The 17,599-nt window shown below is 35.2% G+C and overlaps 1 protein-coding gene across 1 annotated transcript in view; it reads left to right on the top strand.

Annotated features, from left to right (window-relative positions):
- Positions 1 to 11,832, top strand: part of LOC107017801 (membralin-like protein At1g60995) — a 52,346-nt gene extending 40,514 nt beyond the window's left edge. The window contains exons 8-14 of the mRNA XM_015218070.2: positions 205 to 288; positions 6,425 to 6,541; positions 6,872 to 6,957; positions 7,053 to 7,159; positions 10,031 to 10,122; positions 10,203 to 10,279; positions 11,050 to 11,832. Of these exons, the coding sequence (XP_015073556.1) occupies positions 205 to 288; positions 6,425 to 6,541; positions 6,872 to 6,957; positions 7,053 to 7,159; positions 10,031 to 10,122; positions 10,203 to 10,279; positions 11,050 to 11,523 (1,037 nt within the window). The 3' untranslated portion in view covers positions 11,524 to 11,832. The remainder of the gene's footprint in view (positions 1 to 204; positions 289 to 6,424; positions 6,542 to 6,871; positions 6,958 to 7,052; positions 7,160 to 10,030; positions 10,123 to 10,202; positions 10,280 to 11,049) is intronic.
- Positions 11,833 to 17,599: the final 5,767 nt, after the last annotated feature.

Below are 17,599 nucleotides of genomic sequence, written 5' to 3' on the forward strand. Positions count from 1 at the left end.
CCCCACACACACACACACTCCCCCCCACACAAAAAATGTGTAGCAGATCTGAACTACTGCATTCTGTCAGTGTCTCTATATTTGGGTTGGGAGAATCCCATAGCCTCTTTATTTATGAAGATTCTAGTATTCAAGTCTCTTTGGCATAGTTTACTTTCACTTGTTGCCTTTTACTGTACTGATGCTTTATGATATGTTATGCAGGTTATCTTTATAATCACCAAACAAAGGAGTTCTATAATCTTACTTATGCACGTGAGCAACCTGAAAGTTCTGCGAGATTTGGAGGTTTATTCTTCTTTTCTATTCTCTGCCAAGTCTAATGTCGTGTTTATATTGTGGGCTACTGCATCCTTTACTGAATTCAATTGAATTTTATTGTGAAAATTGGATGTTCCTTTTCCTTATACTCATTCAAGGTTGTTTCACCCTGAATAACAGCAGGGTACGCCATCTAGTGACTTCAAACAATGGGGTTTTCTGTAGTTTGTTAGCAAATGAAGTGTTACAATTCATATTCTATTATATAGAATAGAATTGAGTGGCGGAGTGTTAAAATTTTTATCTTAGCTAGTTAACTCACAGATGCACAGAATTGTATTTCTTGAAAGTTAGATGTTGCTTCTCTTCTTTGTCAGAATTTAAAATTTGTGCAACTGTTATGTAAGATTCCACCTAAGAGTCGTATATGCTCCCAGGCACAGTTCCCAAGGGGAACCTGTCCTAGGCTCTCTCTCGTACTCTGTTTGATCCTTTTCCGGCAACTCCTAACAGAATTAGCTTCTTTTTTACCATGGGGGACAAAATTATTTACTTTGCGGTGGAATTTTAATCATAAGATCTCTTAGTATGGGTGATAGGGTGTGCTTTTTCATTTCCAGTGATAAGTCTTTTGAAATAAATGATATCAGTGAAGGTTCTTTTAGGTGGTTCTTGTTCAAGGAGTTCAGTAGTCGGTTTGCCAGTAAGATTAAGATCGACGAAGTCATTTTAAGATGGGTATGCAGTGTTATGAGATTAGGGGCCAAAGAAAATCAGCTATTATCATCCCAGAGATGGATTACAATGTTGGGCGGAGTGATTTAGCCGACAAAATTATCAGATCTCTGGTTAACCCAGCTCTCCGGAAGTTTGTCACCCCAGGGAAATCTTTTATGGATGCTGCAAATATCCAGAAATGGCCGGTCATGAGCTCTAAGTCTCATTCTGAATTGGAGAATCTATCGTTGCTTAGTTGGAACCTTCAATGACCCTTTCAGCTCTAGTCCAAATCCAACAGTCATCCATCAGTGGTCCCTGAAAAGGTGGAAGATGACGGCAGGGTTGCGCGTCTTAGAGCTCACACATAATCAGATGATGTTCAAGTCTCCATCTAGGCAAGAAGCGGAGAGGATAATAATGGGGGAATGGTTTTTGAATGGGAGAAGATTATCTCTTGAGTGGTGGTCTCCAGAATCGGGACAAATAACTCTAAAGAAGGGTTAGTAGCAAATCAGAGGTGGATTAGGGCTTTTGCATCCCGCTTCACACATGGTCGGAAAAGTCTCTGAAATTTATCGGGGACTCTTGTGGTGGTTATATTGATGCAGATGAGGACACAAAGATTCTGAGGAACAGGGTTTTTCCAAACAAGTTTGTGTCTCGAAAACTGAGCAGTCTATCAATTCAAATTTGAAAATGCCCCTAGGGTTGGGCCCAAAAAGACAACCTTGGGCCAACTTAAAGCAAAGGCCCTGTTGTGGCAGAAGACTTCAGACCAAGCTTATGTTTTGAAGAATGAGCAGCCTATTGATCCAAATATAAAATCAGCTGAAGATCCTAGGTCTGGGCCTAAAAGTTCTAATGCAAATTTGGGCCAACTTAAGGCAAAGGCTCAGTTGCAGCAAAAGTTTTCAGACCATCTTTATTATTCAAGGAGGAAAAAGGGGAACTTGCATCTCAATAAAAGGAGTGGAAGGCTATTAGGCCAGCCCAAGCCCAATCTACAGTGGCAGAGACACAAAAGCTTTCTGAACGACAGTCGAATGCTAAGTTATCTTAAAAGCTGTTGTTGGCTTCCCAAACGCAAACTGATTTTCTTGAGAAGTGCGAGGGAGGTGGAGACGACGAAGCCGAATGCTTGCGACCTCTATCTCTTCTCTCTCTTCCTCCTATCCACTCTAATTTCTCTATTGGGTGTTCTCAAGATTCAGTTTTCTCTTCCCAATTAGTAGCGACACTTTGTCACTACCCTGGTCCGTTGACAGCTTGGAGGAACATGTTATTTCACACCCGACAGCTAACGAAACCTCTCATTGGACCATAATAGTGATGACCAAAGCTTGTAAAGCCTTTGGGGTCAATTAAGTGGGGTTTGAGCACGAAATCTTAGATATGATATTGCGAAAGGAACAAAGAGCAAGTTACAGCTGCAGAAATCAAAGGGGAAAGAGCAACAAAAGAAAAGATCAAAGGAAAAGGGTGAGATTGTGGCCAAGAAGTTGCAGTGCACAATTAATTATGAGAATGGAGAAGGGTCAAGCAGGGGCAGGTCCCACAAGGCTTTCTCGGAATGAAAGCAAAACTTATCAGTTGGAATATAAGTGGGCTTAATGATATAAGCAAAAGAAACACCATCAAGCTACTTATTCAAAAATGGAAGCCTGATATCTTGTGTTTACAGGAAACAAAAGACAGAGTGTTGTTCTGTGGCAATAGCAAGACATATTTGGGGATCAAGATGGGTCGAATGGGTAGAATTGAAAGCAAGTGGTACTAGGGGTGGCATTATTATTTTGTGGGACAAAAGAGAATGGAAATGCTTAGACTCTTACCAAGGGCAACATACTCTTTTGGCCATGTGAGAGGGTTTGCAGGTGGACTTCAGATTCTGTTTCTCTGGGGTGTACGGACCTCACTCAACTCTAGAAAGGTGTGACCTATGGGATGAGTTGGCTGCTGTCAGAGGCATTTGGGATGGATGTTGGGTCATAGGCGGTGCCTTTAATGTATGTAGATATGAACATGAGAGGCACAATTGTATAAGGAGATCCCAGGACATGAAGGACTTGTCTGTATTTATTCAAGACATGGGTCTTATTGATCTTTCCTTACATGGTGCAAGTTATACATGGAGAAGGGGAGAGGAATTTCTGCAGGCTTCCAGAATTGATAGGTTCTTAATTTCCACTGAATGAAATGAAATATTTCGAGTTGTGAAGCAGGTGGCCCTACCAAGGGTTTCTCTTCGACCAGTCCCTTAGCCCTAGAGAGTGGTGATTGGACTTCTGATCCTTCCTACTTCAAATTCGAGAACATGTGGCTGTAGCATGAAGGTTTTCATGATATGGTCGAAAAATGGTGGCAAGGTTATATAATAAATGGCTCCCCGACTTTATACTCTCCCAGAAATTAAAATTTTTGAAGAAAGACCTTGTTACCTGGAACAAGGAGGTCCTTGGTAATCTAAATTCCAGAATCAGTAAGCCATGGATGATCTTCTGTTGACAGATAAAGCAACTGAAGGAAGGGTCTGATCTCAAGTCTAAAAGAACAAAATTTTGCAATGACAATTAGAGATTCAACCATTAGCAAAGGCAGATACTTTCAAAGAGTGGTGTCTATGGTTAAAAGAGTGGGATAGCAACACAAAATACTTTCAAAGAATAGCCAACTCCCACAAAAGATACAACCACATTTACAGATTGGAGATAGGAAATGACCTTATTGAAGGAAAAGAGCAGGTGAAAGAGGTAATTCTTGACTTCTACCAGGAGTTATACTTTGAAAACGAATCATGGAGGATTACTGCTTCTTTTGAGGGTCTGGGCAGTTTGAGCTTTGAAGAGAAGACTGCTTTGGAGCAAACCTTTGAAGAAAAATAAATATTGAATGCAATCAACTCATGTGCCCCAGACAAAAGTCCAGGGCCAAGTGGCTTCTCTATGGGGTTTTATCAGAAGTGCTGGGGAATTATCAAGCAAGATATTTTAGGTGCACTCAATCACTTCCACAACAATTGCCACATGGTGAAATCTTTTAATGCCTCTTTTATTGCACTTGTCCCTAATGAAAGGTGCGATAGAACTTAAAGATTTTAGGCCTATCAGTCATATTGGTAGTGTGTACAAAATTTTGCCAAAGTGCTTTCAGAAAGGCTAAAGACGGTGATTGGGAATCTAGTCTCTGGTTTTTAGAATGCTTTTGTTCAGGGAAGGCAAATCACTGATGCAACACTTATTACCGATGAAGTTCTAGATTGGAAGCAAAAAAGTGGTACTCCAGGTCTGCCTTTTAAACTTGATATTGAGAAGGTGTTTGATAAATTGAGTTGGTCCTTCCTTGGTTCAATCCTAGGCAAATGGGATTTGGAGAGAGAAGGATTAGGTGGATCAAGTATAGCTTCTCCACCATAATGTACTTTGTACTAGTGAATAGAAGTCCTGTGGGTTTTTTCTCTCCCGATAGAGGCATCAGGCAAGGGGACCCCTTATCACTCTTCCTTTTTGTTTTGGCTATGGAGGTTTGAGTAGGATGTTGGAGAAGGCTAAACAACTTCAATGGATATAAGGTTTTGAGGTGGGCAATGGTTATGGTCCACCAGTCTCGATCTCACATCTTTTATTTGTTGATGACACCTTGGTTTTCTGTGGAGCTAAGAAATCTCAAGTGCAATATCTTAGTCTCACCCTTATGCTCTTTGAAGCATTGTCAGGTCTCCACATCAACATGTCCAAGAGCGTGTATACCCTGTAAATGAGGTCCCTGATCTGGAAGATATGGCAGATATCATGTGTTGCCCTAATGGCTCCTTTCCCACCACCTACTTGGGTATGCCTTTGGATGCCATGAATAGATCATCTGAAGTTTGGAATGTGATTGTGGAAAAGTTTGAGAGAAGGTTAGCCTCCTCGCAACAACAATACCTCTCTCTAGGAGGAAGATCAACACTCATCAGTAGTGTATTGGACAACATTCCTGCCTATTTTATGTCCTTACTCCTTATGCCAGCTCAGGTGAAACAACAACTTGACAAAATCAGGAGAGACTCTCTCTGGGAAGGCAACAACAAGGACCACAAAATTCACCTTGTTAAATGGGCCAAAGTCACTTTGCCAAAACAATGTGGAGGATTGGGGATAAAAGACCTGGCCTTGCATAACAAGTGTATGCTATTGAAGTGGCACTGGAGATACAATCAAGAGGGGCTGGCTTGTGGAAGGAAGTGATCCAAGCAAAGTATGGTAGTGATAGTCATTGGTGCTCTAATAGAGTCGGTACCTCTTATGGTACGGGGTTCGGAGAGATATAAGGAAACTGTGGGAAATATTCTACAGTGATGCCTCACTTATGGTGGGAAATGGGGAACATATTCAGTTTTGGAAAGATATTTGCCTAGGTGATACTCCTCTAATGAATGTTTTTCCAAAAATTTTCCAGATTGCATCTCATCCAGACTCAACCATCTCGCAGTACAGGGAAGACAACGTGTGGATTCTGATCCTAAGGAGAAATCTTAATGACTGGGAGTTGGAAGAGGTTTTTAGCCTTATAGCCACCATTCAGACTAGTGCAATCAATAGTCAACGCAGGGACAAACTTATCTGGAGACATAGCACGGACGGATCCTACTCAGTTAAAGCATGCTACCTTCAACAAAGCTCCAAGAAAACCTTAATTGATCAATGGCCATGGAAATTAATCTGGAAAACTAAGTTGCCACCTAAAGTTATTTGTTTCAGTTGGATTACTCTAACAGACTCTTGCTTAACTCCGAATAATCTCATGAGGAGGAAATTCCAAATAGTCAACAGATGCTACATGTGCTTGTGCAACTCAGAATCTATTAATCACTTGTTCCTTCATTGCACAGTTGCAACAGGCCTATGAAACATTATCTTCTCACTTTTTGGACTCACTTGGTCTTGCCTTTGTCTGTTGGAGTTCATGGAAAGTTGGGAAGCCCATCAAGCGGATCTGGTCTTTGGTTCCAGCCTGTATTTTGTGGTGCTTATGGACGGAGAGGAACAAAAGATGTTTTGATGGCACCCCAACTCCCATCTCTACCGTTAAAGCAAGATGTTTGATTTATTATTATTTTTTTGGGTTAATCTCTCTTCTGTACTTAGTGTCGATTCTTACCTAGAATTTATCAGCTCCATAGATCTCTCTTGTTAGCTGTTTAGATAGCTTTTTTTTTCCTTTCTGGGAGCTGATATTTCTTTCTTTTGTAATCTGTGCATCTGCTTGATGCTTTGTTAATGACATTCTTCTTACTTCATCAAAAAAACAAAACATTCCATCTGACATACTGGTACATGCACTTGCATGTATATTGATCATATGAAGTCATGATGATCACCTTAAATACATGTTAGATTTGTTGTGAGCACTTCCTAACGTATCATTAGGTCCCATTTGAATATTTGCTTCATATTTCTTGCAGACTACCTTGTCACAAAGTGTGGTGTACTCATGATGTCACTCTTTGTTTTCTTTACCACGACAATGTCAGTTTCATTTACATTGAGAGAGACCCAAACACGCATGCTGAAGTTTACGGGTAGGTTCCCTTTTGTATATTTGATGCCACAGACTGCAGTGGTGTTTTTATATCGTGAAATTATAATGCCTTACACATCTGGATACTTCTCAATCATGTTCTATTGCTTAAATTACATGTCAACATGAAAACAAAGAAGAAAGGTATGGTCATGCTGTTGTCAAAGTATGAAGCACCCAACTTTCATATACAAATATTCTGTTGATCTTGTATTCTAAACAAGCTGTTTAATTGTTGATTTGTTGAGCCTCTACTGCTTGTTGTCTATATTTTGTTTGATGTAGCCTTCCTTTCCTTTCTTAGACATTTCTACTGTAAAAATATGTGCAGTGCAGCTACAGCATCATGCTCGGCATAGGCTTCCAACATTTCAATTGATCTTTGTGCACGTAATTGAGTCCCTTGTTTTTGTACCGGTAAGATTTCCCAGTTGATCCGATGTATGTTTTGTAGTTGGTGAATGTTGGTTATAAATTCAAGGCCATTCAGGTATAACTTAGAGTTCCTGCAGATCATGATAGGCATCCTATTTTTTTTGTTCGAGTTCTATGATGATCAGCTGCTGGCTTTCATGGTGTTAATTTTTGTTTGGCTGTGCGAACTTTTCACATTAATCAGGTCTCTCTCTCTCTCTCTCTCTGTGTGTGTGTGTGTGTGTGTGTCACATGTGCTGTCCTGCACATAGAAATGGATTACTACTCTCTATTAGTTAAAAAAAGACATTCAGATTGTACTTGGTAGCGACCCAAGTTATTTAACTTCCTGATAATCTAAGTGCTAATGCTACTTGACTGTCCTATGTAACACATGCTTTGGTCTTCCTCTTTTCATACTAGTATGATTTAAGTTTGGAACCTCAGAAACGTCTATAGTTGTGTACATCCAGATGGGTCCTATAAATTTTTGGGTGATGATTGTCAGGCTCTATATCTAGTTGATTGAAGGAAAACTATTTCAACACCTCTTAAAGCTGCTTGAAATATGAAGTCCCTATTCATACTGCCTGAGATTTTGCCTAATATTTGAAAATGATCTGGTGCTCCCTTAATAACAGCCACACATTTCCTGCTTGGAAGATCCCTTCAGCATTTTGTTAGTCTGCTAGTTTCTTGATCAGCAACTTCTGCCAATATTATGTATTGGTCAGAAGAATAAACCTATACTCTTGTATTTATCACTATTTGTGAGCATAGTTTTACATTTTTTTTTTAATTTCTAATGTTTATTTGCCAAGACAGAAGATGTTCGGTGGAGAAAAAGAAATGTAGTCTGATGTTCCCAAATTAGTGTGCCAAATGATTGGCACCCAACTTGTAATACCCGTCGAGTAAACCCTGTTCTGTCTGATGGCTATTAAGAAACTAATCATAATAATAAAAGCTGGTATGTAATCAATGATTTGAAAAGTTGAAATACAAACATTACGTTAAAACCTCTGAAAACTAATCCACTGATAAGTCATGAGCTTCTAAGGACTGCAATCTATAACAATGCCTTTGGGGCATTCCCAGGAAATACATAGCGTCTTAAACAAATGAAACTCTTGGAACGGTCTACTACTGCTGCGAACAAATCAACGGAGCCTGTCAATAAATTTAGAAAGTCTGCCCCTAGCCATATGCTTCTTCACCTGCGCACTCAACACCTACCGTACAATGCGACAGTCCCAAACGGGTAACTACCTCTGAAGGATACCAGTAAGTTTGGTTACTCCCTGAGTTGAGGACAAGACTAGTCTGGAATAATTATGTAATATAATGAAATGACAAAAGTAACGCAAGTAATTTACATAATAAATATTGTGAACCTGTGAGCTAAAATTGAATTTGAAAACTGAGTCTGAAACTAAATCTGAAAACTATTGAAACTAAAAACTATAACGGCTGCTGAAAAACTGGGCAGTTCTTAAAGGAATAACTATTTAAAACGCTTATAGCGGTGAAGCCAAGCGAAGCGACCTGAAGCGACCTCGGAGAAGATTAGCAACCGCTACAATGGCAGAGCGTGAAGTGTGAAGCGCACAAAAAAATTGCTTTTGTTTTTTTCGAAACTATGATTTTAATTGTAAATACAAGTTACGACATTACCTGGAGTCCTCGACATTTCAGAGCCTAGGGTATTGACACAATTCTTTGCTTCTCGACTTCGTAGCAATCCTTCTTTCATTCTCTCTTCTGCTTCTCGACTTTAGCCTATGGTTTTTTTTCTTCTCTTCTTTCCTCTGTTTCCTTCGCATGTTTTCTTCTTTTTCTTCTTGGCCTGTTTTACTGTTTCTCTGCCCTGCTTTGCTCTTTCTTTTGCTGCTATTTTTTTTTGGTTAATTATAGTAGCTGAGATTAAAAGTTTTTCAAATCTTCCAGTCTCAGTAAAAAAATTTCAATTAAAGTAGCTGAATTTCAATTCTATCCTAATAGTCCATTTCAGTGGTTTTATTTTAAAATATTGCAGTCGCAGAATTTTCATTCTGCTCTTAAAGATTGTAAATGACGTCAGAAGATCAAAAGAAAGACCCGACTTGGATGTATACTCGAAAAAGTCAGTAATACTGACACGACGTATATTCAATTGTTTTTAACAAGATCAGAAAAGGGGAATTTATCTTCACATACATCACCTCATCGGATTTAATATCCACAACAAAATAAACTGTGTTGTCTTCCATCTCAACAAGCTATTTACTCTGTACTTTGAAAGGTTGGAACTGATAAATTCCGGCCGAAGCTTGAAACCCCTCTTAAATTGTGGTACCACTGAAAAAGAAAGGTTGGTAAGTGCCATCCACGGGCAAGGTGCCTATGGGCATACAACCCTACTCCCCTCACCCCGGTCCTAGTACAAGTAAGAGTACAATTATTTTGCTATCTTAAATAGGTTCAATTAAAAATGTGATTGTCTCATCTAAAAGCTTAAACTGTTAGGGAGAGCACACTTTTATTATTTAATGATATTCTCAACACGCCCCTCACGTGCGCGCTTGATTCTTTTTCATGGGCCAAACACGTGGAAATTCTTTTAAATTTAGGGTGGCGGTGAAATTCAATATCATGACTTCTGTCTGCTGAGATACCATGTTAAATTAGGTCTTGTGATTAACTCATACCCCAAAAGATAGCTCAAAGGGAAGAGGATTGTCCAAGCCTATATAAGAAGCCCACGCATCTCATTAACCATCACTGCGAGACTTTTTGCTTTTAACACCCCACCTCACGCCCAGTGTTTAACATCTAATGCTCGGGAAATTTTGGGCAATTTTACCCACCTCATGCCCAGTGCTTAGCATCTCGTGCGTGGGCAATTTTGATTTTTTTTAGGCTCCAACATTGGGTGAGATGGCCTGCTGTGCTACCATGATGAAGTGTATGACCATCTCATCTAAAAGCTTAAGTTGTTAGAGAGAGCACACTTTTATTATTTATTGATATTCTCAACAATTTAATTTCTTGTTTACCTTGTTTTCTCTATTTTAACCATGTTGGTTATCTTTTGCAGCGTACGCACACCAATATCCATGAAGTACTTTCCACGCTTCTTTTTGCTGTATTTTCTGGTTTTCCACATTTACTTCTTTTCTTATAGTTATGGTATGTCCAAATTACTTGAGGTTCAGCTTTTGCTTACTTTTCCAGTCTTCCTTATCTGACAACATGGTCTATCTTCTCAGGTTTTTCTTATCTAGCGCTCTCAACAACAGCTGCATTTATGCAACATCTTATTTTATACTTTTGGAACCGTTTTGAGGTAGAATTCATTTGATATTTTTCGCAGTTAGAGATTCTTTTTGTTTTAGGGGCTTTGAAAAATTAAACATGTTTAGACACTAGAAAACCTTATAATATTTCTGCCTGGTGGGTGTGAATATATCTTCCCTGACTTTACAGTACAGTCCATCTGAAAGATGTGTTACCTGTTTTGGAATGTTTGAGGATGCCTATTATACTCTCTTGATCCTATACAGCCATGTCCAGGTGTTGCTGGTGTGCTAGGAAACAGAGGAGAAAAAACAATGATTTCTTAAACATTTTGAGCACATCTTTGTTTTTTCTCCCCATGGAGAGAATGTTGAATCAAGGTTTATGTCTTTAGGAATGTATTCAACTAACAGAAACGCTAGAGGAATAATTAATTGAAGTTGGAGTACACTTACAGTTCCTCTCGACTTAAACGCCTAATAACTTGCTGACTTTTCTCAAATTGACTATGATATTTCAGAATGATAATGACAAAATCATGCTTGAATGTATTTTCTTTGAGTATTCCATGCTTGATGTATATTTTGCTGACTAGATGGCTGCCCTTGCAAATCTTAACACTCATTGAATTAGGTTTACAACTGGTTGATCCTGAGCATATTTGCTTAAACTTGATCTCAGTTCAAATTCCTAGCTTTATTTCAGATTAGATGGATGTTCATCTACGTTTGTAAATACTTATTTTAAAACGAAAATAATTTCCTTGTTTTTGCAACCTAAATATATTTTGGGATTTTTCCATGTATGTTTGTTGTTCAGGTTCCAGCTTTGCAGAGATTTATGCAAAGCAGACGGTCACATTTTCAGCAGCATCCTGACTTTCATATCACCTCCTCTACGATTCTTGCATCAACTTTGCACATTACAAGATTAAATGCAAGGAGCCCTGCTCCAACTAATGTTGATATGGCTCCTGGTCCTGGGCCTAGAATTGATCCGTCATTGCCAAGAAATGGTGCCAATGAATTTCCGGTAGTTGCAGATGGACAAGGTAATGGAAACCAAGATGAGTTTGGTAATTCTCTTCAACTTGGAGGGCAAGTGGATACCCGCCAGTCTGAAGGTGGAGCTAACCCGGGGTCGATGAATTCATTCAGCTCCTTGCTGCTGTGGATATTAGGGGGTGCTTCTTCTGAAGGTCTAAACTCCTTTCTCTCTATATTTCGAGATGTAAGAGAGCATGGTCAAGTTTTTGCTGGACAAGAAACTCATGCCAGCCAAAATTCTGAATAGATGCAGATGGCAGCTGAAATGTTGGCAGCATAAGCACAAGGGAGAAATATCCCGAAAACACTGTTTATCCATGAGAATGAAGAAGTAGCGCTAAGGACTGAGGCTGTCAATGTGTGGAGACAGATATGTAGAAGTTGTAGAGAATTTTGTAGTTGATGAATCGCTAAAAACTCATTATTATTTGGTTTACTTAATCGTATGTAAATGTGAATTGAAGTAAAACGTGTAAACCTTCTTTGGATGGAACCTATGTAAAGCTATTTTGTTGCAATCATCGTCTTTTAAGTCATATAACCCGGTTTGACATTATTGTTGATTTTGTATTGAATTTTAGTTATCTTCTCTTTAAACAATGTCTTGCTCATTTACTTGTCCCACATCCTACAGTTATTTTCTGTGCTTTGTGTCATCATGAAAGAAATAGGTTTACAAAAATACTTCATCTTTTAATAAACTGAACAAGATAGAAGATCAATTTTGCATATGTTTACGAAAAATAATAATATCATATTATATTATAAGTGGGAAGATTCAAACCTCAAAGTTGAATTACCATTTTACCCTTATATTAAAATAATTAAACAAATATTATAAACTATAATTAAAAATTTAATAAATAACTCATTTAGATTGATGCACGAATCAAATTCACATTAATAATTAATTACTCTATTGTGAAAATCAAGAATATTTGAAAAGTTTTTCCATTAAACAAATTTGATATGGACTAAAACCATTGAACTAATTTAATGCAAATTAATTATTTACTCAAAGGTCATCATAGCTACTTCTATAAATTACCTAGCATGATCTTCATCTAAATGACAAGAAGAGGATGAGAGATTATCATGCAAAAATGAACTTTGCAAATCATTTTGTATGTGCAGTAATTATATTTTGTTTTTATCCGCTCCTTTTTGTCCGTCCTAAGTATTATATATTTCCTTTTTATATATGTTGATGTACTTTCTTATGATTTTGTTTTTTTATTAGAATATTTTGTATCCTACAAGAAGAAAATAGTAATATACAATTCATGTTCTACTATGTATCTTAATTACTGATGAAATTCATATTTATGAAAGATTAATCGTTTATTTGACATGCTTATTTGGCTCTCGATAGAGTGTTCTACTTTAGTATAAACATATTTTTGAAATTATTATTTATGAGTAGTGAGAATAATGACTAAATGAGAAATTATATATATATATGAACTAAAATAAAATGGCCCACCTAATTGGAGATAAAGAATGGATCATACTCTATATAGTATATATGTGATTTTGAGGTTGTATTTTTATTTAAACTTTTCGTTTATATGTATAATTTATTGATCTTATTAGTCTATTATATGTTTGTTGGAACATTCATTCCTCAAATTGATCATATATCTAGAATAAGTCATTTTGAAAAGTTTATATTGCTCAATTTATATTAATTATTCAAAGAGTAATGTTATGAAAAAAGGAGTATTATTCTTTTCTCTTCATAAATTATGTGTACAGTACTTTTTAAGGTTAAAAAGAAGACGTATATGTGTACTAATGATAAAAATAATTGACATATTAATCATGGTAATTGCTTCAAGTGTGTTTCGTAATATACCAAGTGTTTTTATCATAAGTTTGCATATGTACTACATTGACGAAATCTTTTAGCATTTATAAATTTTATGCATCAACCGTCTATTTACTGTGATAATACGCTAACTATAGTTGGAAATTGTCAAACTCCCATCTATAGATTATTGATTGGAGCTGGACCCATAAATAGTTAGTAGTAATTATTTTCCAAACTAGAATGTCTACTTTTGACTTAGAGATATTATTTTATTTATGATAATGTGATATTCTTCTGCCAAATTATTGAATGTTAATTATTTCTCATACACATAATTTTTTTAAATTAAAAGCTCAATGTGAAGAGTCATTCTCCACTATTTATGTAAAAACACTTTGAGAATTAAATTTTTAATATGCTTTTTACGAACCAATTACTAAGATTGATATTATCATAGGAAGGAAATTACACTATTCAAAATGAGAAGAAAAGAGAATGAGAGAAGGATAACAAAAAAATAACTAGATATATCATCTATTTAATGTTCTTCATATTATATTTGTTATTATTTAGCGAATAAAAGATAAATGGTTAAACTACTATTTTTAATTTAAACATCTTTTTAATTACTTAACCTTTTTATTATATAAAAATTTAATAATAATAATAAGGGACAAACGTACAAGGCACGTTCTCAGAATCTAGTATTTATATAAAAGAGAACCTCAGGCCTATCTATGTGGCGCCACCAGAAACAAGAATTCCCTGATAATTTTTTTTTTTCAAAACTAACCTCCCCCTTAAATGAAAAGTTGTAACTTTTTGTGAAATATGTTTTTTATGAAATGTTGCAACTTTTATGAAAAGTTGCGACTTTTTTGATGAAAAATTATGATATTTTCATGAAAATTGCGACTTTAATGAAAAGTTGTGACTTATGAAAAATTGTGACTTTTATGAATGGTTGTGATCTTTCCGAAGTGTTACAACTTTTCCAAACAATTTTAACCTTAGTAAAATAAAAATTTGTTTACATTACCCTTTGTGTCTATAAAATATAGGGATTTCCTCTCTCTTAAAAAAATGAAAATTATCCTCCTCCTCCATTTAACATGTGTGTACTTTGCTTGTGTCGACTGACTCACTGACACCATTGCTTATGGTACAGATCATGGTATATAGTTTTACAATCATTAATTTATACTTCAGTGATACTAAATTTTCGCGAACTTTTACAAGTTATCATATATCATATATTTATATAAAAGAGAACATTCGACCCGTCTACGTGATTGGCGCCACCACATAATAGAATTCACTTTTGATTTATTTATTTACAAAACTAGTCTTTCCTTTAATGAAGAGTTGCAACTTTATTAAAGAGTTGCAGTTTTATTAAGAGTTGTAACTTTTATGAAAAGTTGTGTCTTATGAAAAACTGTGACTTGAATGAAAAGTTGCGACTTTTATGAAAGGTTGTGACCTTCTTGAAGTGTTTGCAATTTTCTTAAATAGTTGTAACATTTCCAATAAGACACAATAAATATTTGTTAGCACTATCCTTTGTTTTCTAATAAATAGAGCGATTTTCGTTCATTTTAAAACAACAAAAATTCTGAACCTCTTCTTTTTCTTCTTCTTCACAATTAAATATTTGTGCACTTTGCTCATGTTGATTGACTCACTGACACCATTGCTTATGTTACATACCCTAATATGTATTTTTACAATCATTAATTTTTGTTTATGTTATTAAGGATAAATGATAAGATGTAGTAATTTTAATTTTTTTTACTTTATAAATGCTTATTACTACATAATCTTATATGTAAGATAATATAGTATTTTAGTTTTAATGACTTGTATTCACACTATCCTTTATTATCTATAAATAGAGGGATTTCCTCTCATTTTACAAAAAATGAAAATTCTTAACCTTCTCTTCTCCTTCCCCTCCTCCTCCCTCTCCTCCTTCACAATGAAATGTGTGTACTTTGCTAGTGTTGAGTGTCTCACTGGCACCATTGCTTATGTAACAAATCCTATATCCTAGTATGTAGTTTTAAAATTATTAATTTACGCTTATGTGATATTAAATTCCTGCACAAAGCACGAATAATTTTACAAGTTATCATATATCATATATTTATATAAAAGAGAACCTTTGGCGCGCCTACGTGGCTGACGCCACCACAAACAAGAATTCCCTTTTGATTTATTTATTTACAAAACTAGACTTCTCCTTGCATGAAAAGTTGTGAAATTTATGAAAACTTGCAATTTTAATAAAGAATTGCGGCTTTTATGAAGACTTGCGATTTTTATGAAAACTTGTGACTTTTATGAAAAGTTGCGATTTTAATGAAGAGTTGTGACTTGTATGAAAAGTTGTGAACTTTCTGACGGATTTTCAACATTTTCAAATAGTTGTAACCTTTCCGATAAGACACAATAAATATCTATTTACACTACCCAGTGTATTCTACAAATAGAGGGATTTCTCTCATTTTAAAACCAAAAAAAAATTCTGAACCTCTTTTCTTCTTCACAATTGAATATTTGTACGCTTTGCTCCTGCCTATTGACTCACTTACACAGTTGCTTATGTTACAGATCCAGGTATGTATTTTTGAAGTCATTAATTTTTGCTTATGTTATTACGGATAAATGATAAGATGTAATAATTTTCATTTTTCTTTACATTATTAATGTTTGTTACTGCGTTTTCTTAGATGTAAGATAATATAGTGTTTTAGTTTTTATGACTTATAGGTTTTAAGTATTACATAATAGTAAATTCCTGCACGAAACGCGGAAGATATTACTAGTTTATAAAATAGATTAATGTACAATTTTTTTAATTTCCAGCTAGTTTAACACACTATATATCACTAGTTCCTCATTAACACACACCTAGTGTAATCCCACACATGAGGTTTGAAGAGGGTCACATTAACAACATACCTAGTGTAATCTCATAGTGGGGTTTGGAGAGTGTAGACTGTATGCCTGTCTTATTCCTACCTTGTCGAGATATAGATAGATTGTTTCCAATAGTCTCTTGGCTTAAAATAAAACATTTCTAAGAAGTTTGAAAAAGGAAATAAATAAATTAGAGTAGTAATCAAGAATTTTGATTTAAGAGTGACATTAAGGTTTCTAAATTAAATGATAGTGACATAAGTTAACTTTAATTTAGTCTAGGTGACAATTATGTAATTANCAAAAGGACTTATGCTCATACAACTTTTATTCAGCTTTTTAATGATGATGATTATACAAGGGGTAGACCCTATGGCCTAAATTAAGTTATGATTGATAATTAAAGGCTTAAAGACATTTCAAAAAGGAACTCTAGCTTAGCACCGAATGAACTAGATAGAGAAGTGTCCCTTCCCACATAGGGAAGGTAGGAGCACTAAATTATTCTTGAGATAAAATACCATAGTGCATGACGCATAAAGAGGGTCCCAACTAAATCTCCTAGTTCTTGAACTCTAACTTGGATAACCTAAGGGGTCTAGCTTTGTCTAGGTAGGGGTATGGGACTCTACATATAGATTGCACTAGTTAGTCTTGAGGGGAGTCTTAGGAGGAGGTTCTTATATGTTTAGGTTAAGAAAATATATGATATAAGATATATATATATATATATATATATATATATATATATATATATATAGAGCACTAGTTCATTATTTAATAACTAAGTAATTCCAATGATAGTGATGTAACATAATAGAGAATCGTTAAATATAGTGTTATAACATTTTTTATTGCTATGCTATAACGTTAGAAAATATGGTCCAATTTAATATTTTTAATTACTAAATTACTTAATTTATCATTTAATACATCCATCAAATTAAAATATATGGCAACATATGTATATTCTGTTGGAACAGATGGTCAATTCCGTGTTGAAATTACAACAGAGAGGTCATGTGTTGCAACATACTGATAATCTTACATGTGATTTTTTATATTAATTAAATTAAATTGTGACTTAATGCAACATGTAACTCTAATTTATAGTGTTATAACATGTCTAATTACAAAATTATGGTCTAATATAACAAACTTCATTAAATTTATCAATTATTCAGTACATAGAGTATTATATCACTAGTTCGTCATTAAATGACTAAGTTATTTTATATGATTGTGATATAACACAATAGAGAATCATTATACATAGTGTTGTAACATTTTTATTGCTAAATTATGATGTAATGTAATAAAATATGATCCAATTTAATATTTTTAATGATTGAAATACATAATTTATCATTTAATACAGTAATCAAATTGGCCTCTGTGACAACGTATGTATATTCTATTGGAACATATAATCAATTTGGTGTTGCAATTACCATATATAAGTCATATGTTGCAAGATACGGATAATTTTACATGTGGGATTTGATATTAATTCAATTAAAGTGTGATCTAATACAACATGTAACATTAATATATAGTGTTATAACATGTCTAATTACTAAATTATAGTCTA

This window comes from Solanum pennellii, chromosome 4 (genome assembly GCF_001406875.1).
Source record: "Solanum pennellii chromosome 4, SPENNV200".
NCBI classification, from domain to species: domain Eukaryota; kingdom Viridiplantae; phylum Streptophyta; class Magnoliopsida; order Solanales; family Solanaceae; genus Solanum; species Solanum pennellii.